This window comes from Oncorhynchus nerka, unplaced genomic scaffold, assembly GCF_034236695.1.
Source record: "Oncorhynchus nerka isolate Pitt River unplaced genomic scaffold, Oner_Uvic_2.0 unplaced_scaffold_731, whole genome shotgun sequence".
NCBI classification, from domain to species: domain Eukaryota; kingdom Metazoa; phylum Chordata; class Actinopteri; order Salmoniformes; family Salmonidae; genus Oncorhynchus; species Oncorhynchus nerka.
Window position 1 is genome coordinate 301,325 of NW_027040461.1, and position 21,842 is coordinate 323,166.

At 48.0% G+C, this 21,842-nt stretch overlaps 1 protein-coding gene across 1 annotated transcript in view; it reads left to right on the forward strand.

The window, feature by feature from the left end:
* The first annotated feature begins 884 nt into the window (after positions 1 to 884).
* Positions 885 to 21,842, forward strand: part of LOC135571145 (rho guanine nucleotide exchange factor 39-like) — a 62,349-nt gene continuing 41,391 nt past the window's right edge. Inside the window, exons 1-3 of the mRNA XM_065016939.1 lie at positions 885 to 991; positions 7,356 to 7,541; positions 12,456 to 12,550. Coding sequence (XP_064873011.1) covers positions 7,392 to 7,541; positions 12,456 to 12,550 — 245 coding nt within the window. The 5' untranslated portion in view covers positions 885 to 991; positions 7,356 to 7,391. The remainder of the gene's footprint in view (positions 992 to 7,355; positions 7,542 to 12,455; positions 12,551 to 21,842) is intronic.

Genomic DNA, 21,842 nt, shown 5'->3' on the forward strand with positions numbered 1-21,842 from the left:
AGAGAACAATGCCAGGTCTGTGTGCCAAATGGCTTATTTGCATATAGACCTCCTGTAGCTCTGATTGGCTATGGTGCACCGGTCTGCGTAGACTCTGGTCCTGGACGAGACACATTTTTTTATTAGGATTTATTTACTGCAGGGTTTATTAATTGTCCAAACGCACAGCCACTCTATATTGTGATAGAATGTTCACAAATGTCTTATTCTACATAATTCCCAAACATTCTATGAATTTATGAAAATTACCAAAAATCTAAACTCTGGCTTGTCAGAAAATCTAAAACCCCCCAAAAAGTCACCCTATTCTTCCTGGGGGTGTTTATGGACAGATTTGAACAAGATGTCATGCTGTTAAAGTGCTGTCAGTTCCACTTTAAGTAGCAGAAGACATTAAAGGATCCATCAAACACACCGTGTGTCATCACAGTGGTCTCTAACTTGTGGTTAGAATCGCTCAGGTGGAACAAATTTACATTTGCGGTCGTTTTTTTTTCTCCAATGCTGAATTGAATGTCATTGAGAAAACAGAAAGGTGTCGTAATGTATTTTTTTTCCACAAACATCCTTTCTAAATTTAAAAGTAAACATCCTGTTTTTCAAAAGTATCTGTAATCCGATTACAATATTATTTTCTGGTAATGTAAATTATTTAAAAAAAATCCTACTTAGATGACATGTAATCTGTTACTCCGCAACCCCTGGTAAATGAGTTCGGATTCTGTGTTTTCACATTGCAAAAGTGATTGTTTTTGATTAAAACGCTGCATTTACCTGTAAAAGTCGAACATATGTGGAAAAGAGACGTGTTTCTGGACGTCGCAACACGCTGCCTTGTTGACGCCCTGCCACGTCACAAGGCTGGGCGGGTCCGTTTCCATAGCCCCTGGGGGACCGGGAGCCAATAGCGTCGCTCGACAACCCGGAAGAAACAGCAGCCCGAAAAGAGCGCCTGGAGTTCAATTTTGAAAAGATACGAAGACATTGACAGGTTAGTTTATATTTTCAACCTAAGCAACATTTTAATGTCGTGTGTACAGTTTTATCGCTGTAAATGTGTAATTCAAGTCACATTCCAGTCGCTATTTTTAACCATGTTGCTTTCCTCGACGTTGTCGTGGAACTTTGCAGAAAACAGGGCTAGCTACGTTCACTGTTTGTTTGTTAGTTAAAGCTAAACAGGAGTGCCCTTCTCAAATTGAACAGTAATCTGCTCGGTTATGTTGTCAACAAGGCAGCATGATGCATCGTCCTGAAACGCATCTCCTTTTTCCAAACGACTTTTCATTTGGAATGCAGATAAGTCGTGTTTATCAAAAGGAATCACTTGTAAACGTGTGAACACAGAATCCCACTCATTCCACATTCTCTTGCGTCACTGTTGTTTTGAGCCGACTTCCGCCATGGTCTTTGAATAGAGTACCACAGCCATAACTCATAAAACCTAAGGGTCAAACATGTTTTTCCAACATTACATTTCCAATAACAGACGTTTAGAAACCCTTAAGGGTGCTTCTACACCTGCATCGCCACCGTGCTTCTACACCTGCACGGCCACCGTGCTTCTACACCTGCACGGCCACCGTGCTTCTACACCTGCACGGCCACCGTGCTTCTACACCTGCACGGCCACCGTGCTTTTTACACCTGCACACCGTGCTTCTACCCTGCACGGCCACCGTGCTTCTACACCTGCATCGCCACCGTGCTTCTACACCTGCATCGCCACCGTGCTTCTACACCTGCATGGCCACCGTGCTTCTACACCTGCATGGCCACCGTGCTTCTACACCTGCATGGCCACCGTGCTTCTACACCTGCATGGCCACCGTGCTTCTACACCTGCATGGCCACCGTGCTTCTACACCTGCATGGCCTTCTACACCTGCATGGCCACCGTGCTTCTACACCTGCATGGCCACCGTGCTTCTACACCTGCATGGCCACCGTGCTTCTACACCTGCATGGCCACCGTGCTTCTACACCTGCATGGCCACCGTGCTTCTACACCTGCATGGCCACCGTGCTTCTACACCTGCATGGCCACCGTGCTTCTACACCTGCATGGCCACCGTGCTTCTACACCTGCATGGCCACCGTGCTTCTACACCTGCATGGCCACCGTGCTTCTACACCTGCATGGCCACCGTGCTTCTACACCTGCACGGCCACCGTGCCTCTACACCTGCAACGCCACCGTGCTTCTACACCTGCACGGCCACCGTGCTTCTACACCTGCACGGCCACCGTGCTTCTACACCTGCACGGCCACCGTGTTTCTACACCTGCACGGCCACCGTGCCTCTACACCTGCAACGCCACCGTGCTTCTACACCTGCATGGCCACCGTGCTTCTACACCTGCATGGCCACCGTGCTTCTACACCTGCATGGCCACCGTGCTTCTACACCTGCATGGCCACCGTGCTTCTACACCTGCATGGCCACCGTGCTTCTACACCTGCATGCCACCGTGCTTCTACACCTGCATGGCCACCGTGCTTCTACACCTGCATGGCCACCGTGCTTCTACACCTGCATGGCCACCGTGCTTCTACACCTGCATGGCCACCCTGTGCTTCTACACCTGCACGGCCACCGTGCACCTTCTACACCTGCATGGCCACCGTGCCACCGGCCACCGTGCTTCTACACCTGCATGGCCACCGTGCTTCTACACCTGCATCGCCACCGTGCTTCTACACCTGCACCGCCACCGTGCTTCTACACCTGCATTGTTTGCTGTTTGGGGGTTTTAGGCTGGGTTTCTGTACAGCACTTTGAGATATCAGCTGATGTACGATGGGCTTTATAAATTGATTTGATTTAAAATAAGGTAGACCTTTATTCTTCTACTGTATTATTGACTGTATGTTTGTTTACTCCATGTGTAACTCTGTGTTGTCTGTTCACACTGCTATGCTTTATCTTGGCCAGGTCTCAGTTGTAAATGAGAACTTGTTCTCAACTAGCCTACCTGGTTAAATAAAGGTGTTCTCAACTAGCCTACCTGGTTAAATAAAGGTGTTCTCAACTAGCCTACCTGGTTAAATAAAGGTGTTCTCAACTAGCCTACCTGGTTAAATAAAGGTGTTCTCAACTAGCCTACCTGGTTAAATAAAGGTGTTCTCAACTAGCCTACCTGGTTAAATAAAGGTGTTCTCAACTAGCCTACCTGGTTAAATAAAGGTGTTCTCAACTAGCTACCTGGTTAAATAAGGTGTTCCTGGTTAAATAAAGGTGTTCTCAACTAGCCTACCTGGTTAAATAAAGGTGTTCTCAACTAGCCTACCTGGTTAAATAAAGGTGTTCTCAACTAGCCTACCTGGTTAAATAAAGGTGTTCTCAACTAGCCTACCTGGTTAAATAAAGGTGTTCTCAACTAGCCTACCTGGTTAAATAAAGGTGTTCTCAACTAGCCTACCTGGTTAAATAAAGGTGTTCTCAACTAGCCTACCTGGTTAAATAAAGGTGTTCTCAACTAGCCTACCTGGTTAAAGAAAGGTGAATTATATTTTTTAAAAGGTCTGTGTTTAGTTTATGCTTAACCTGGCACAATGTTTTTGATAACTTAAGAGCTACATATACCATGATCTGGACAAGCCTGCCACATTGAGGCAACGGTACGACTCTGGATTAGCGATCTAGCTACATTTGAGTAATTAATACATTGGCTACATTTGAGTCGACCTAGCCCGTGTCAGTTGACCTTGCCTCGCAAGCCAATCGCAGAACATGAGATTTTTGCTTCAATTTTGTCATTTACAATCTGGCCAAGCTGATATCCAGATTTGAATCTGGTTCCATCGCACAGTGTGACGTGATGATCGTAATAGACTGAATCTGACGTACAGTCTGAAAAGGTTTTTACTGCTAATGGGGAAGACCTCCAACGTGTCATAACACAAGGTGGAATAGAAGACACACATGCCTGCTTCTTATTGGCTAAGAGGTGTCCTCCCTTTCTCTCTCCCCTCATGTCCCCTTTCTCTCTCTCTGCGTGTGTGTGTAACCCAGTGCTATCTCTGACTCCATCCTCTCCCCTCATGTCCCCTTTCTCTCTCTCTCTCTCTGTGTGTAACCCAGTGCTATCTCCCCATCTCTGACTCCCTCCTCTCCCCTTGTTGTCCCTGAACTAGGAATCCTCCCTGGACTCCCTCATTAGTGTCATCTCCTCTGTAGCACCACGGAGCAGGCTGAGACACCTGGGTGTGTGTCCCAAATGGCACCCTATTCCCTTTTTATAGTGCACTACTTTAGACCAGGGCCCATAGTGCACTATATAGGGAATAGGGTGTCATTTGGGACGAGCGTTAGAATCCTGGGCCATTACTTAGTCTGAGGGCAGCGCTTTAGCAGCAATTAACCCCAGTGACATCTCCCAGGGTGCCCGAGTGTCAACGACAGCCTTCCACTAACTAACACACTGTAAACAACAGGGTCTGATCAATGACACACAGAGGGCCTTTCTGGGAGGGGGAGAGAGGACAGACTGGGTCAGAGGGAGAGAGGACGGACTGGGTCAGAGGGAGAGAGGACGGACTGGGTCAGAGAGAGAGAGGACGGACTGGGTCAGAGGGAGAGAGGACGGACTGGGTCAGAGGGAGAGAGGACGGACTGGGTCAGAGGGAGAGAGGACGGACTGGGTCAGAGGGAGAGAGGACGGACTGGGTCAGAGGGAGAGAGGACGGACTGGGTCAGAGGGAGAGAGGACGGACTGGGTCAGAGGGAGAGAGGACGGACTGGGTCAGAGGGAGAGAGGACGGACTGGGTCAGAGGGAGAGAGGACGGACTGGGTCAGAGAGAGAGAGGACGGACTGGGTCAGAGAGAGAGAGAGAGAGGACGGACTGGGTCAGAGAGAGAGAGGACGGACTGGGTCAGGGAGAGAGGACGTACTGGGTCAGAGAGAGAGGACGTACTGGGTCAGAGAGAGAGGGAGAGAGGACGTACTGGGTCAGAGAGAGAGGGAGAGAGGACGTACTGGGTCAGAGAGAGAGGGAGAGAGGACGTACTGGGTCAGAGAGAGAGGGAGAGAGGACGTACTGGGTCAGAGAGAGAGGGAGAGGACGTACTGGGTCAGAGAGAGAGAGGACGTACTGGGTCAGAGAGAGAGAGGACGTACTGGGTCAGAGAGAGAGGACGGACTGGGTCAGAGAGAGAGGGGAGAGAGAGAGAGGACTGGGTCAGAGAGAGAGGGAGAGAGGACGGACTGGGTCAGAGAGAGAGAGGAGAGAGGACGGACTGGGTCAGAGAGAGAGGGAGAGAGGACGGACTGGGTCAGAGAGAGAGGGAGAGAGGACGGACTGGGTCAGAGAGAGAGGGAGAGAGGACGGACTGGGTCAGAGAGAGAGGGAGAGAGGACGGACTGGGTCAGAGAGAGAGGGAGAGAGGACGGACTGGGTCAGAGAGAGAGAGAGAGGACGGACTGGGTCAGAGAGAGGACGGACTGGGTCAGAGAGAGAGAGGACGGACTGGGTCAGAGAGAGAGAGGACGGACTGGGTCAGAGAGAGAGAGGACGGACTGGGTCAGAGAGAGAGAGGACGGACTGGGTCAGAGAGAGAGAGGACGGACTGGGTCAGACAGAGAGAGGACGGACTGGGTCAGAGAGAGAGAGGACGGACTGGGTCAGAGAGAGAGAGAGAGGACGTACTGGGTCAGAGAGAGGACGGACTGGGTCAGAGAGAGAGAGGACGGACTGGGTCAGGGAGAGAGGACGTACTGGGTCAGAGAGAGAGGACGTACTGGGTCAGAGAGAGAGGGAGAGAGGACGTACTGGGTCAGAGAGAGAGGGAGAGAGGACGTACTGGGTCAGAGAGAGAGGGAGAGAGGACGTACTGGGTCAGAGAGAGAGGGAGAGAGGACGTACTGGGTCAGAGAGAGAGGGAGAGAGGACGTACTGGGTCAGAGAGAGAGGGAGAGAGGACGTACTGGGTCAGAGAGAGAGGGAGGGAGGACGTACTGGGTCAGAGAGAGAGAGGACGTACTGGGTCAGAGAGAGAGAGGACGTACTGGGTCAGAGAGAGAGAGGACGGACTGGGTCAGAGAGAGAGGGAGAGAGGACGGACTGGGTCAGAGAGAGAGGGAGAGAGGACGGACTGGGTCAGAGAGAGAGGGAGAGAGGACGGACTGGGTCAGAGAGAGAGGGAGAGAGGACGGACTGGGTCAGAGAGAGAGGGAGAGAGGACGGACTGGGTCAGAGAGAGAGGGAGAGAGGACGGACTGGGTCAGAGAGAGAGAGAGAGAGGACGGACTGGGTCAGAGAGAGAGGGAGAGAGGACGTACTGGGTCAGAGAGAGAGGGAGAGAGGACGGACTGGGTCAGAGAGAGAGGGAGAGAGGACGGACTGGGTCAGAGAGAGAGAGGACGGACTGGGTCAGAGAGAGAGAGGACGGACTGGGTCAGACAGAGAGAGGACTGGGTCAGAGGACTGGGTCAGAGAGAGAGAGACGGACTGGGTCAGAGAGAGAGAGGACGGACTGGGTCAGAGAGAGAGAGGACGGACTGGGTCAGAGAGAGAGGACGGACTGGGTCAGAGAGAGAGAGGACGGACTGGGTCAGAGAGAGAGAGGACGGACTGGGTCAGAGAGAGAGAGGACGGACTGGGTCAGAGAGAGAGAGGACGGACTGGGTCAGAGAGAGAGAGAGGACGGACTGGGTCAGAGAGAGAGGGAGAGAGGACGGACTGGGTCAGAGAGAGAGAGGACGGACTGGAGAGGACGGACTGGGTCAGAGAGAGAGAGAGGACGGACTGGGTCAGAGAGAGAGGGAGAGAGGACGGACTGGGTCAGAGAGAGAGGGAGAGAGGACGGACTGGGTCAGAGAGAGAGGGAGAGAGGACGGACTGGGTCAGAGAGAGAGGGAGAGAGGACGGACTGGGTCAGAGAGAGAGGGAGAGGACGGACTGGGTCAGAGAGAGAGGGAGAGAGGACGGACTGGGTCAGAGAGAGAGGAGAGAGGACGGACTGGGTCAGAGAGAGGGAGAGAGGCTGGGTCAGAGGGAGGACTGGGTCAGAGAGCGAGCGAGCGTGCGAGGGAGGACTGGGTCAGAGAGCGAGCGTGCGAGGGAGGACTGGGTCAGAGAGCGAGCGTGCGAGGGAGGGACTAATTGCATCACCAACCACAGTTCCTTCCTCAACACTGTGTCCTTGGGTCTTCTGCAATACTATTGGATATTGAGCTCTATGAAATACTTATTCCTTGACAATGTAAAGAATATTAGTGTGATTGTCAATATTGCTGTTGGATATAGTTTTTTTCACAAACTTCAGGTGACATTTCTAGGCCTAGTGAATTTTAGAAACCTGTAATGTTTTGGAAAAAGTCAGGAAAATGTCCAATGTTTTATTCTCTACAGTTCTGATCTGAGGTCAGTGTCCGCCCCAGTAAGACCATGAGTTTCTCCCCCACCCCCGTGGGCCCGCCCGGCAGCCGTAGTGTCCAGGAGCAGAGAGAGAAGTGGGAGAGGAAGAGAACCCGTACAGTCAGGGCTCTGGTCCAAACTGAACAGAAATACTGTAAACAACTACAACTAGTCAACACGGTATGTGAACAGCGACCTGCTATTTATATGGGCCAAATTACACCCTATTCCCTACCTGCTATTTATACTGTCATATGTCACAAATTACACCCTATTCCCTACCTGCTATTTATAGTGTCATATGGGCCAAATTACACCCTATTCCCTACCTGCTATTTATAGTGTCATATGGGCCAAATTACACCCTATTCCCTACCTGCTATTTATAGTGTCATATGGGCCAAATTACACCCTATTCCCTACCTGCTATTTATAGTGTCATATGGGCCAAATTACACCCTATTCCCTATATTGTGTTCTAGTTTTGATGTGGACCCATGGGGCTCTGTTCAACAGTAGTGAACTATATGTAGAATAGGGGGCCATTTTGGGACTCGACCATTTGTCTGCTGAAACAGGAAACAGGAACCGGAAAGGGGATACCTAGTCAATTGTACAACTGAATGCGTTCAACAGAAATGTCTTCCTCATCCTCATCCACGCCCAGTTGATGTTGGGCGTTAACTGCCTTGCTCAAGGGCATAACGGCAGATTTGTCCGCCTTGCTGGGGGGCCTGATCCTAGATCATAATGAATCAGATTACATAGATGGGGAGGGGGGGTCCTAGATCATAATGAATCAGATTACATAGATGGGGGGGGGGTCCTAGATCATAATGAATCAGATTACAGAGGGGGGGGTCCTAGATCATAATGAATCAGATTACATAGATGGGGGGGGGCTGATCCTAGATCATAATGAATCAGATTACATAGAGGGGGACCTGATCCTAGATCATAATGAATCAGATTACATAGAGGGGGAGGGGGTCCTAGATCATAATGAATCAGATTACATAGATGGGGGGCTGATCCTAGATCATAATGAATCAGATTACATAGAGGAGGAGGATTACAGGGGAGGGGGGCCCTGATCCTAGATCATAATGAATCAGATTACATAGAGGAGGGGGGGGCCCTGATCCTAGATCATAATGAATCAGATTACATAGAGGGGGGACCTGATCCTAGATCATAATGAATCAGATTACATAGAGGGGGGCTGATCCTAGATCATAATGAATCAGATTACATAGATGGGGGGGGATCCTAGATCATAATGAATCAGATTACATAGAGGGGAGGGGGTCCTAGATCATAATGAATCAGATTACATAGATGGGGGGCTGATCCTAGATCATAATGAATCAGATTACATAGATGGGGGGGCTGATCCTAGATCATAATGAATCAGATTACATAGAGGAGGGGGCCCTGATCCTAGATCATAATGAATCAGATTACATAGAGGGGGGGGCCTGATCCTAGATCATAATGAATCAGATTACATAGAGGGGGGACCTGATCCTAGATCATAATGAATCAGATTACATAGATGGGGGGGGCTGATCCTAGATCATAATGAATCAGATTACATAGAGGGGGGGGGAGGGGGGCCCTGATCCTAGATCATAATGAATTAGATTACATAGATGGGGGGGGGGCTGATCCTAGATCATAATGAATCAGATTACATAGAGGGGGGACTGATCCTCGATCATAATGAATCAGATTACATAGTTGGGGGAGGGGGCCTGATCCTAGATCATAATGAATCAGATTACATAGAGGAGGAGGGGGGGGTACCTGATCCTAGATCATAATGAATCAGATTACATAGATGGGGGGACTGATCCTCGATCATAATGAATCAGATTACATAGTTGGGGGGGGGGCTGATCCTAGATCATAATGAATCAGATTACATAGATGGGGGGGACTGATCCTAGATCATAATGAATCAGATTACATAGAGGGGGGGGGGACCTAGATCATAATGAATCAATCAGATTACATAGAGGGGGGGGGGACCTGATCCTAGATCATAATGAATCAGATTACATAGATGGGGGGGCCTGATCCTAGATCATAATGAATCAGATTACATGGCCATTTGGCATGTCCACCTGCTGTCTAGTGAACGTCAGGCTACGAATCCAGATTAGGAAACAGGCCATTTGGCATGTCCACCTGCTGTCTGTTGAACCAATAGGAAACAGGCCATTTGGCATGTCGACCTGCTGTCTATTGAACCAATAGAAACAGGCTATTTGGCATGTCGACCTGCTGTCTAGTGAACGTGTATGCTACATAATGAATCAGGAAACAGGCCATTTGGCATGTCCACCTGCTGTCTAGTGAACGTGTAGGCTACGGCCAATAGGAAACAGGCCATTTGGCATGTCGACCTGCTGTCTAGTGAACGTGTAGGCTACGGCCAATAGGAAACAGGCCATTTGGCATGTCCACCTGCTGTCTAATGAACGTGTAGGCTACGGCCAATAGGAAACAGGCCATTTGGCATGTCGACCTGCTGTCTAGTGAACGTGTGGCTAGGCCAATAGGAAACAGGCCATTTGGCATGTCCACCTGCTGTCTAATGAACGTGTAGGCTACGGCCAATAGGAAACAGGCCATTTGGCATGTCGACCTGCTGTCTAATGAACGTGGAGGCTACGGCCAATAGGAAACAGGCCATTTGGCATGTCCACCTGCTGTCTAGTGAACGTGTAGGCTACGGCCAATAGGAAACAGGCCATTTGGCATGTCCACCTGCTGTCTAATGAACGTGTAGGCTACGGCCAATAGGAAACAGGCCATTTGGCATGTCGACCTGCTGTCTAATGAACGTGGAGGCTACGGCCAATAGGAAACAGGCCATTTGGCATGTCGACCTGCTGTCTAGTGAACCAATAGGAAACAGGCTATTTGGCATGTCGACCTGCTGTCTAGTGAACCAATAGGAAACAGGCCATTTGGCATGTCCACCTGCTGTCTATTGAACCAATAGGAAACAGGCCATTTGGCATGTCCACCTGCTGTCTAGTGAACGTGTAGGCTACGGCCAATAGGAAACAGGCCATTTGGCATGTCCACCTGCTGTCTAATGAACGTGTAGGCTACGGCCAATAGGAAACAGGCCATTTGGCATGTCGACCTGCTGTCTAATGAACGTGGAGGCTACGGCCAATAGGAAACAGGCCATTTGGCATGTCGACCTGCTGTCTAGTGAACGTGGAGGCTACGGCCAATAGGAAACAGGCCATTTGGCATGTCGACCTGCTGTCTAGTGAACGTGGAGGCTACGGCCAATAGGAAACAGGCCATTTGGCATGTCGACCTGCTGTCTAATGAACGTGTAGGCTACGGCCAATAGGAAACAGGCCATTTGGCATGTCGACCTGCTGTCTAGTGAACGTGTAGGCTACGGCCAATAGGAAACAGGCCATTTGGCATGTCCACCTGCTGTCTAGTGAACGTGTAGGAAACTAGGCGGCCAATAGGAAACAGGCCATTTGGCATGTCCACCTGCTGTCTAGTGAACGTGTAGGCTACGGCCAATAGGAAACAGGCCATTTGGCATGTCCACCTGCTGTCTAGTGAACGTGTAGGCTACGGCCAATAGGAAACAGGCCATTTGGCATGTCGACCTGCTGTCTAGTGAACGTGTAGACTACGGCCAATAGGAAACAGGCCATTTGGCATGTCGACCTGCTGTCTAGTGAACGTGTAGGCTACGGCCAATAGGAAACAGGCCATTTGGCATGTCCACCTGCTGTCTAGTGAACGTGTAGGCTACGGCCAATAGGAAACAGGCCATTTGGCATGTCCACCTGCTGTCTAGTGAACGTGGAGGCTACGGCCAATAGGAAACAGGCCATTTGGCATGTCGACCTGCTGTCTAATGAACGTGTAGGCTACGGCCAATAGGAAACAGGCCATTTGGCATGTCGACCTGCTGTCTAGTGAACGTGTAGGCTACGGCCAATAGGAAACAGGCCATTTGGCATGTCCACCTGCTGTCTAGTGAACGTGGAGGCTACGGCCAATAGGAAACAGGCCATTTGGCATGTCGACCTGCTGTCTAATGAACGTGGAGGCTACGGCCAATAGGAAACAGGCCATTTGGCATGTCGACCTGCTGTCTAGTGAACGTGTAGGCTACGGCCAATAGGAAACAGGCCATTTGGCATGTCCACCTGCTGTCTAGTGAACGTGTAGGCTACGGCCAATAGGAAACAGGCCATTTGGCATGTCCACCTGCTGTCTAGTGAACGTGGAGGCTACGGCCAATAGGAAACAGGCCATTTGGCATGTCCACCTGCTGTCTAATGAACGTGGAGGCTACGGCCAATAGGAAACAGGCCATTTGGCATGTCGACCTGCTGTCTAGTGAACGTGGAGGCTACGGCCAATAGGAAACAGGCCATTTGGCATGTCGACCTGCTGTCTAGTGAACGTGTAGGCTACGGCCAATAGGAAACAGGCCATTTGGCATGTCCACCTGCTGTCTAGTGAACGTGTAGGCTACGGCCAATAGGAAACAGGCCATTTGGCACGTCGACCTGCTCTGTTGTCTCTGCTGCCAGACTCCGGTATTGCAGTCAAGTTCCGATATGCTAATCCGTTGTTTGTGACATCACGATGTCGTCACCGTCGACGATGGCCCACAAACATTGTCGATTTCAAACTTCTTTTTTTAGATGCTGCAATGGTAGAATCGACCAACCCCAGACTAGAGTACCATTGGGGACGCGGACTAGGAGTAATTGAGTTGGTAGAATCGGCCAACCCCAGACTAGAGTACCATTGGGGACGCGGACTAGGAGTAATTGAGTTGGTAGAATCGGCCAACCCCAGACTAGAGTACCATTGGGGACGCGGACTAGGAGTAATTGAGTTGTCGGTGGTGTAATCTCCTAAACCGTTTGTCTCATGGGAATCCAATGGAACCAATGCAGCTAGATAGCAGACAGGCTTAGCTAGACAAATGGCCAGACAAATACTAAGTTCTTCTTTCTTGTCTCTGTGTGTGTGTGTACGTCTCTGCGTGTGTGTGTGTCTGTGTGTGTGTGTGTGTGCTCTCTCTTGCAGTACTTTGTGGAGATTCTGAAGGCCAAAGGCACCCTGAGGCAGGACATTAGAGAAAGCATCTTTAGTTCCATTCCATCCGTCTATTCAGTAAACCAGTAAGTATCTCTTTAATAATTAATGATGGGGAGGGGGGGACATTAATTGGCACCCTCCCTGGCTCTCACTAGTAGTTCAGAGTGTTGGTTTGACAGGCCTCAGACAGCTGAGGGCCTTGTCTACTGAAAGCCTACACACAACCCGATTCCAAATGTAGAAAAAAAATATATCCTCAAGAAAATAAACAAATATGCACCGACTTCACTGAAAACCTTCAGGCCAGCGTGACGGCATGAACAAGGTGAACCAACCCAAACCGCTCTCCTCCTTGTCATGTTTAATATCTCTCTCTGTGTGTAAATGACAACAATGTGAGATTTGGATTTCTACAACCACCTATGTTCTTGAACCCTCCAACTCAACTCTGGTCCTGGAAACCAGTTCTACTGCATCTAATCAGGATCTGATTTTTAGACCTCAGACACCAGGTCGAACAGAGAACCAGACCTCCGTAGGGCCAGAGTTGAGTACCCCCTGTTTTGGTAGTGTTCCGTATGGAATATGGTTCCAATAGAGCCGTAGACATGACAGCATAGTCGTGTTCTAGAGTGTTGGCAGTGTTCTGTGTTCCGTATGGTTCCAATAGAGCCGTAGACATTACAACATAGTCGTGTTCTAGAGTGTTGGTAGTGTTCTGTGTTCCGTATGGTTCCAATAGAGCCGTAGACATTACAACATAGTCGTGTTCTAGAGTGTTGGCAGTGTTCTGTGTTCCGTATGGTTCCAATAGAGCCGTAGACATTACAACATAGTCGTGTTCTATTTAATCATGTGTTTTATAGCTTCACAGAATGAGCATCGTACTGTGTTGAATAATGATCAGGTGTTGAGTCCCACAGGTCCTCATCTCCACTCTGAGACTGACAGGCTTTCTTCCTGAGAGTGGCATGATGAAGACAGAGGGGTGTATTACTGAGGGTCTGTCCCAAACCACTCCCTATATAGTGCACTATGGGCCCTGGTCCAATGTAGTGCTCTATAAAGGGAATAAGGTGTCATTTTGGACGTGGGTAGAGTGTGACTGTATTGTATAAACTGGTGCGTCTCTATCAGTGGAGGCTGCTGAGGGGCTCTGAGAATACGAAAAATACTTATTCACGTCACTGAGGGAGAGACGATAATGTATTACGTTTACATTATGTCAGGATATGTCACTGAGGGTAATGTATAATGTTTACATTATATCAGGATATGTCACTGAGGGTAATGTAGTACATTTACATTATGTCAGGATATGCCACTGAGGGAGAGAGGGTAATGTATTACGTTTACATTATGTCAGGATATGCCACTGAGGGAGAGAGGGTTGATGATATTACGTTTACATTATGCCACTGAGGGAGAGAGGGTAATGTATTACGTTTACATTATGTCAGGATATGCCACTGAGGGAGAGAGGGTAATGTATTACGTTTACATTATGTCAGGATATGTCACTGAGGGAGAGAGGGTAATGTATTACGTTTACATTATGTCAGGATATGCCACTGAGGGAGAGAGGGTAATGCATTACGTTTACATTATGTCAGGATATGCCACTGAGGGAGAGAGGGTAATGCATTACGTTTACATTATGTCAGGATATGTCACTGAGGGAGAGAGGGTAATGTAGGATATACTGAGGGAGAGAGGGTTTACATTATGTCAGGATATGTCACTGAGGGAGAGAGGGTATGTATAACGTTTACATTATGTCAGGATATGTCACTGAGGGAGAGAGGGTTATGATATTACGTTTACATTATGTCAGGATATGTCACTGAGGGTAATGTATAACCTTTACATTATGTCAGGATATGCCACTGAGGGAGAGAGGGTTGATGATATTACGTTTACATTATGTCAGGATATGTCACTGAGGGTAATGTATAACCTTTACATTATGTCAGGATATGTCACTGAGGGAGAGAGGGTTGATGATATTACGTTTACATTATGTCAGGATATGTCACTGAGGGTAATGTATAACCTTTACATTATGTCAGGATATGTCACTGAGGGAGAGAGGGTTGATGATATTACGTTTACATTATGTCACTGAGGGAGAGAGGGTTGATGATATTACGTTTACATTATGCCACTGAGGGAGAGAGGGTTGATGATATTACGTTTACATTGTCACTGAGGGAGAGAGGGTTGATGATATTACGTTTACATTATGTCACTGAGGGAGAGAGGGTTGATGATATTACGTTTACATTATGCCACTGAGGGAGAGAGGGTTGATGATATTACGTTTACATTATGTCACTGAGGGAGAGAGGGTTGATGATATTACTAGGTTTAACTAGCTTGTCCTGCGTTCCATATAATCAATACGGGGCGGGGCCTGTTAGTTCATCATCCAATCACAGCCTACTTTGCCAAAACGTTGATGATTTAACAAAAGCGCATTGCCGAGGAAAAAAAAAAGAAGCACAATCTTTGAACAAATGTACCTAACCGTAAACACCTTTATTAAAATCAATACACAGAGGTATATATTTTTAAACCTACATATTTAGTTAAAATAATTTAATGTTAGCAGGGAATATTAACGAGGGAAATTGTGTCACTTCTCTTGCGTTTGGTGCAAGCAGAGTCAGGGTCTATGCAACAGTTTGGGCCGCCTGGCTCGCTGTGAACTAATATGTCATCGTTTTACATAATTATGACATAACATTGAAGGTTGTGCAATTTAACAGGAATACTTAGACTTAGGGATGCCACCCGTTAGATAAAATATGGAACGGTTCCGTATTTCACTGAAAGAATAAATGTTTTGTTTTTGAAATGATAGTTTCCGGATTTGACCGTATAAACACACAGAAATATATATATATATATTTATAAACACACAGAAATATATATATATATATTTATAAACACACAGAAATGTATATATATATATTTATAAACACACAGAAATATATATATATATTTATAAACAAACAGAAATATATATATTTATAAACACACAGAAATATATATATTTATAAACATACAGAAATATATGTATATATTTATAAACGCACAAATACTTTTTATTTATTTAAATTGTAGAGTAGAGTATAAATTATAGAGGAACGACAACAGGCTTTTCTGTCAGGTATCATGTCTGTATCGTTGGGCGTAGTGTGTTGATTTAGAGGAACGACAACAGGCAGGTATCATGTCTGTATCGTTGGGCGTAGTGTGTTGATTTAGAGGAACGACAACAGGCTGTATCGTTGGGCGTAGTGTGTTGGTCTAGAGGAACGACAACAGGCAGGTATCATGTCTCTATCGTTGGGCGTAGTGTGTTGGTCTAGAGGAACGACAACAGGCAGGTATCATGTCTGTATCGTTGGGTGTAGTGTGTTGATCTAGAGGAATGACAACAGGCAGGTATCATGTCTCTATCGTTGGGTGTAGGGTGTTGATTTAGAGGAACGACAACAGGCAGGTATCATGTCTATATCGTTGGGTGTAGTGTGTTGATTTAGAGGAACGACAACAGGCAGGTATCATGTCTCTATCGTTGGGCGTAGTGTGTTGGTCTAGAGGAACGACAACAGGCAGGTATCATGTCTCTATCGTTGGGCGTAGTGTGTTGGTCTGGGTGTAGAGGAACGACAACAGGCAGGTATCATGTCTGTATCGTTGGGCGTGGTATCATGTGTTGATTTTGATTTAGGAACGACAACAGGCAGGTATCATGTCTCTATCGTTGGGTGTAGTGTGTTGGTCTAGAGGAACGACAACAGGCAGGTATCATGTCTCTATCGTTGGGCGTAGTGTGTTGGTCTAGAGGAACGACAACAGGCTGGTATCATGTCTGTATCGTTGGGCGTAGTGTGTTGATTTAGAGGAACGACAACAGGCAGGTATCATGTCTCTATCGTTGGGTGTAGTGTGTTGATGTAGAGGAACGACAACAGGCAGGTATCATGTCTCTATCGTTGGGCGTAGTGTGTTGGTCTAGAGGAACGACAACAGGCAGGTATCATGTCTGTATCGTTGGGCGTAGTGTGTTGATTTAGAGGAACGACAACAGGCTGTATCGTTGGGCGTAGTGTGTTGGTCTAGAGGAACGACAACAGGCAGGTATCATGTCTCTATCGTTGGGTGTAGGGTGTTGATTTAGAGGAACGACAACAGGCAGGTATCATGTCTCTATCGTTGGGTGTAGTGTGTTGATTTAGAGGAACGACAACAGGCAGGTATCATGTCTCTATCGTTGGGCGTAGTGTGTTGGTCTAGAGGAACGACAACAGGCAGGTATCATGTCTCTATCGTTGGGCGTAGTGTGTTGGTCTAGAGGAATGACAACAGGCAGGTATCATGTCTCTATCGTTGGGCGTAGTGTGTTGGTCTAGAGGAACGACAACAGGCAGGTATCATGTCTGTATCGTTGGGCGTAGTGTGTTGATTTAGAGGAACGACAACAGGCAGGTATCATGTCTCTATCGTTGGGTGTAGTGTGTTGGTCTAGAGGAACGACAACAGGCAGGTATCATGTCTCTATCGTTGGGCGTAGTGTGTTGGTCTAGAGGAACGACAACAGGCTGGTATCATGTCTGTATCGTTGGGCGTAGTGTGTTGATTTAGAGGAACGACAACAGGCAGGTATCATGTCTCTATCGTTGGGTGTAGTGTGTTGATGTAGAGGAACGACAACAAGCAGGTATCATGTCTCTATCGTTGGGCGTAGTGTGTTGGTCTAGAGGAATGACAACAGGCAGGTATCATGTCTCTATCGTTGGGCGTAGTGTGTTGATTTAGAGGAACGACAACAGGCAGGTATCATGTCTCTATCGTTGGGCGTAGTGTGTTGGTCTAGAGGAACGACAACAGGCAGGTATCATGTCTCTATCGTTGGGCGTAGTGTGTTGATTTAGAGGAACGACAACAGGCAGGTATCATGTCTCTATCGTTGGGCGTAGTGTGTTGGTCTAGAGGAACGACAACAGGCAGGTATCATGTCTCTATCGTTGGGCGTAGTGTGTTGATTTAGAGGAACGACAACAGGCAGGTATCATGTCTCTATCCTTGGGTGTAGTGTGTTGGTCTAGAGGAACGACAACAGGCAGGTATCATGTCTCTATCGTTGGGCGTAGTGTGTTGGTCTAGAGGAATGACAACAGGCAGGTATCATGTCTCTATCGTTGGGCGCAGTGTGTTGGTCTAGAGGAATGACAACAGGCAGGTATCATGTCTCTATCGTTGGGCGCAGTGTGTTGGTCTAGAGGAATGACAACAGGCAGGTATCATGTCTCTATCGTTGGGCGTAGTGTGTTGGTCTAGAGGAACGACAACAGGCAGGTATCATGTCTCTATCGTTGGGCGTAGTGTGTTGATTTAGAGGAACGACAACAGGCAGGTATCATGTCTCTATCGTTGGGCGTAGTGTGTTGGTCTAGAGGAACGACAACAGGCAGGTATCATGTCTCTATCGTTGGGTGTAGTGTGTTGGTCTAGAGGAACGACAACAGGCAGGTATCATGTCTGTATGTGTAGTGTGTTGATCTAGAGGAATGACAACAGGCAGGTATCATGTCTCTATCGTTGGGCGTAGTGTGTTGATTTAGAGGAACGACAACAGGCAGGTATCATGTCTCTATCGTTGGGCGTAGTGTGTTGATTTAGAGGAACGACAACAGGCAGGTATCATGTCTCTATCGTTGGGCGTAGTGTGTTGGTCTAGAGGAACGACAACAGGCAGGTATCATGTCTCTATCGTTGGGCGTAGTGTGTTGGTCTAGAGGAACGACAACAGGCAGGTATCATGTCTCTATCGTTGGGTGTAGTGTGTTGATTTAGAGGAACGACAACAGGCTGGTATCATGTCTGTATGTGTAGTGTGTTGATCTAGAGGAATGACAACAGGCAGGTATCATGTCTATCGTTGGGCGTAGTGTGTTGATTTAGAGGAACGACAACAGGCAGGTATCATGTCTCTATCGTTGGGCGTAGTGTGTTGGTCTAGAGGAACGACAACAGGCAGGTATCATGTCTGTATGTGTAGTGTGTTGATTTAGAGGAACGACAACAGGCTGGTATCATGTCTCTATCGTTGGGCGTAGTGTGTTGGTCTAGAGGAACGACAACAGGCAGGTATCATGTCTGTATGTGTAGTGTGTTGATTTATAGGAACGACAACAGGCAGATATCATGTCTCTATCGTTGGGCATAGTGTGTTGATTTAGAGGAACGACAACAGGCAGGTATCATGTCTGTATCGTTGGGTGTAGTGTGTTGGTCTAGAGGAACGACAACAGGCAGGTATCATGTCTCTATCGTTGGGTGTAGTGTGTTGGTCTAGAGGAACGACAACAGGCAGGTATCATGTCTCTATCGTTGGGCGTAGTGTGTTGGTCTAGAGGAACGACAACAGGCAGGTATCATGTCTGTATCGTTGGGTGTAGTGTGTTTTTCTAGAGGAACGACAACAGGCAGGTATCGTGTCTCTATCGTTGGGCGTAGTGTGTTGGTCTAGAGGAACGACAACAGGCAGGTATCATGTCTCTATCGTTGGGCGTAGTGTGTTGGTCTAGAGGAACGACAACAGGCAGGTATCATGTCTGTATCGTTGGGTGTAGTGTGTTGGTCTAGAGGAACGACAACAGGCAGGTATCATGTCTCTATCGTTGGGCGTAGTGTGTTGGTCTAGAGGAACGACAACAGGCAGGTATCATGTCTCTATCGTTGGGCGTAGTGTGTTGATCTAGAGGAACGACAACAGGCAGGTATCATGTCTCTATCGTTGGGCATAGTGTGTTGGTCTAGAGGAACGACAACAGGCAGGTATCATGTCTCTATCGTTGGGTGTAGTGTGTTGATTTAGAGGAACGACAACAGGCAGGTATCATGTCTGTATCGTTGGGCATAGTGTGTTCATCTAGAGGAATGACAACAGGCAGGTATCATGTCTCTATCGTTGGGCGTAGTGTGTTGGTCTAGAGGAACGACAACAGGCAGGTATCATGTCTCTATCGTTGGGCGTAGTGTGTTGGTCTAGAGGAACGACAACAGGCAGGTATCATGTCTCTATCGTTGGGCGTAGTGTGTTGGTCTAGAGGAACGACAACAGGCAGGTATCATGTCTCTATCGTTGGGCGTAGTGTGTTGGTCTAGAGGAACGACAACAGGCAGGTATCATGTCTCTATCGTTGGGCGTAGTGTGTTGGTCTAGAGGAACGACAACAGGCAGGTATCATGTCTCTATCGTTGGGCGTAGTGTGTTGGTCTAGAGGAACGACAACAGGCAGGTATCATGTCTCTATCGTTGGGCGTAGTGTGTTGGTCTAGAGGAACGACAACAGGCAGGTATCATGTCTCTATCGTTGGGCGTAGTGTGTTGGTCTAGAGGAACGACAACAGGCAGGTATCATGTCTCTATCGTTGGGCGTAGTGTGTTGGTCTAGAGGAACGACAACAGGCAGGTATCATGTCTCTATCGTTGGGCGTAGTGTGTGTGTGTGTGTGGTAAATGGAGGAAGGAAGATATAACTCAGTTCACATCCTGTTTTTTTATTTTTTATTTTGACTTTCCTCCAGGGGAACAACACTGCACACTAATCAGGAATTCCACTGTAATTAAACACTAACCGACTTATATATTTATATATAGGAATATTTAGTGTGGTGATGATCCTTCCGTGCCATTCATCATGGTTCAGGCAGTTTATGAGGAGTTGTGACCAAGACGGTGATAGTATGTAGATGGTTCAGGCAGTTTATGAGGAGTTGTGACCAAGACAGTGATAGTATGTAGATGGTTCAGGCAGTTTATGAGGAGTTGTGACCAAGACAGTGATAGTATGTAGATGGTTCAGGCAGTTTATGAGGAGTTGTGACCAAGACAGTGATAGTATGTAGATGGTTCAGGCAGTTTATGAGGAGTTGTGACCAAGACAGTGATAGTATGTAGATGGTTCAGGCAGTTTATGAGGAGTTGTGACCAAGACAGTGATAGTATGTAGATGGTTCAGGCAGTTTATGAGGAGTTGTGACCAAGACGGTGATAGTATGTAGATGGAAAAAGCTAATATCCCTCCTCCCTGTTCCACTGTAACAGACTGTAATGACCAGTTGCCAAGACAATAGTCACCCAGAGGAACTTTAGAGCAGAATCACAAAGCTATTTGGAGAGATTGATATTCCCTCCCAGGTGTGTCTGGGGGCAGTTTAATGAGGATGTAATGTGGTGTGATTTGTAGTGTGATAGGCAGATTAAACTGTATCCAGGGTGATAGTAGTACATCCTTTTCACTGTTGAAAACCTGAGACAAAGTTCTGCTTTGTTTTTGTTTTTATATGTGTGTGATCAATAACTACTTCTCTATTCTCCTCCTCCTTTCCTCCTCCCTTTCCTCCTCCTCTCCTCCTCCCTTTCCTCCTTCTCTCCTCCTCCTCTCCTCCTCCCTTTCCTCCTCTCCTCCTCCTCTCCTCCTCCCTTTCCTCCTCCTCTCCTCCTCCTCTCCTCCTCCCTTTCCTCCTCCCTTTCCTCCTGATTATGTCCTCCCTTCAGGCAGTTTATCCTTCCTCCTCCCTTTCCTCCTCCCTTTCCTCCTCCCTTTCCTCCCTCCTCTCCTCCTCCTCTCCTCCTCCCTTTATTCCTCCCCTCTCCTCCTCCTCTCCTCCTCCTCTCCTCCTCCCTTTCCTCCTCCCTTTCCTCCTCCCTTTCCTCCTCCTCTATCCTCCCTTTCCTCCTCCCTTTCCTCCTCCCCTCTCCTCCTCCCTTTCCTCCTCCCTCTCCTCCTCCTCTCCTCCTCCCTTTCCTCCTCCCTTTCCTCCTCCTCTCCTCCTCCCTTTCCTCCTCCCTTTCCTCCTCCCTTTCCTCCTCCTCTCCTCCTCCCTTCCTCCCTCTCCTCCTCTCCTCCTCCCTTTCCTCCTCCCTTTCCTCCCTCCCTCTCTCCTCCTCCTCTCTCCTCCCTTTCCTCCCTCTCTCAACCTCCCTTTCCTCCCTCTCTCAACCTCCCTTTCCTCCCTCTCTCAACCTCCCTTTCCTCCCTCTCTCAACCTCCCTTTCCTCCCTCTCTCAACCTCCCTCTCTCAACCTCCCTTTCTCTCCTCCCTCTCTCAACCTCCCTTTCTCTCCTCCCTCTCTCAACCTCCCTTTCCTCCCCCTCTCCTCCTCCCTTCCCCGCTATTCTCCTCCCTTCCACTCTACTCTCCACTCCGATGTTCTCTTCTTCCTGACGGCCACACTATTTAATCACCCTGAAAACAGTCTGGAAGTTGTAATTTGTAGTTTTATATTTATCATAATATCCTCTGGCTGTGAGAGGAGGGAAGAAACGGAAACATGGTTTCCTGCTTAAGTGTGTG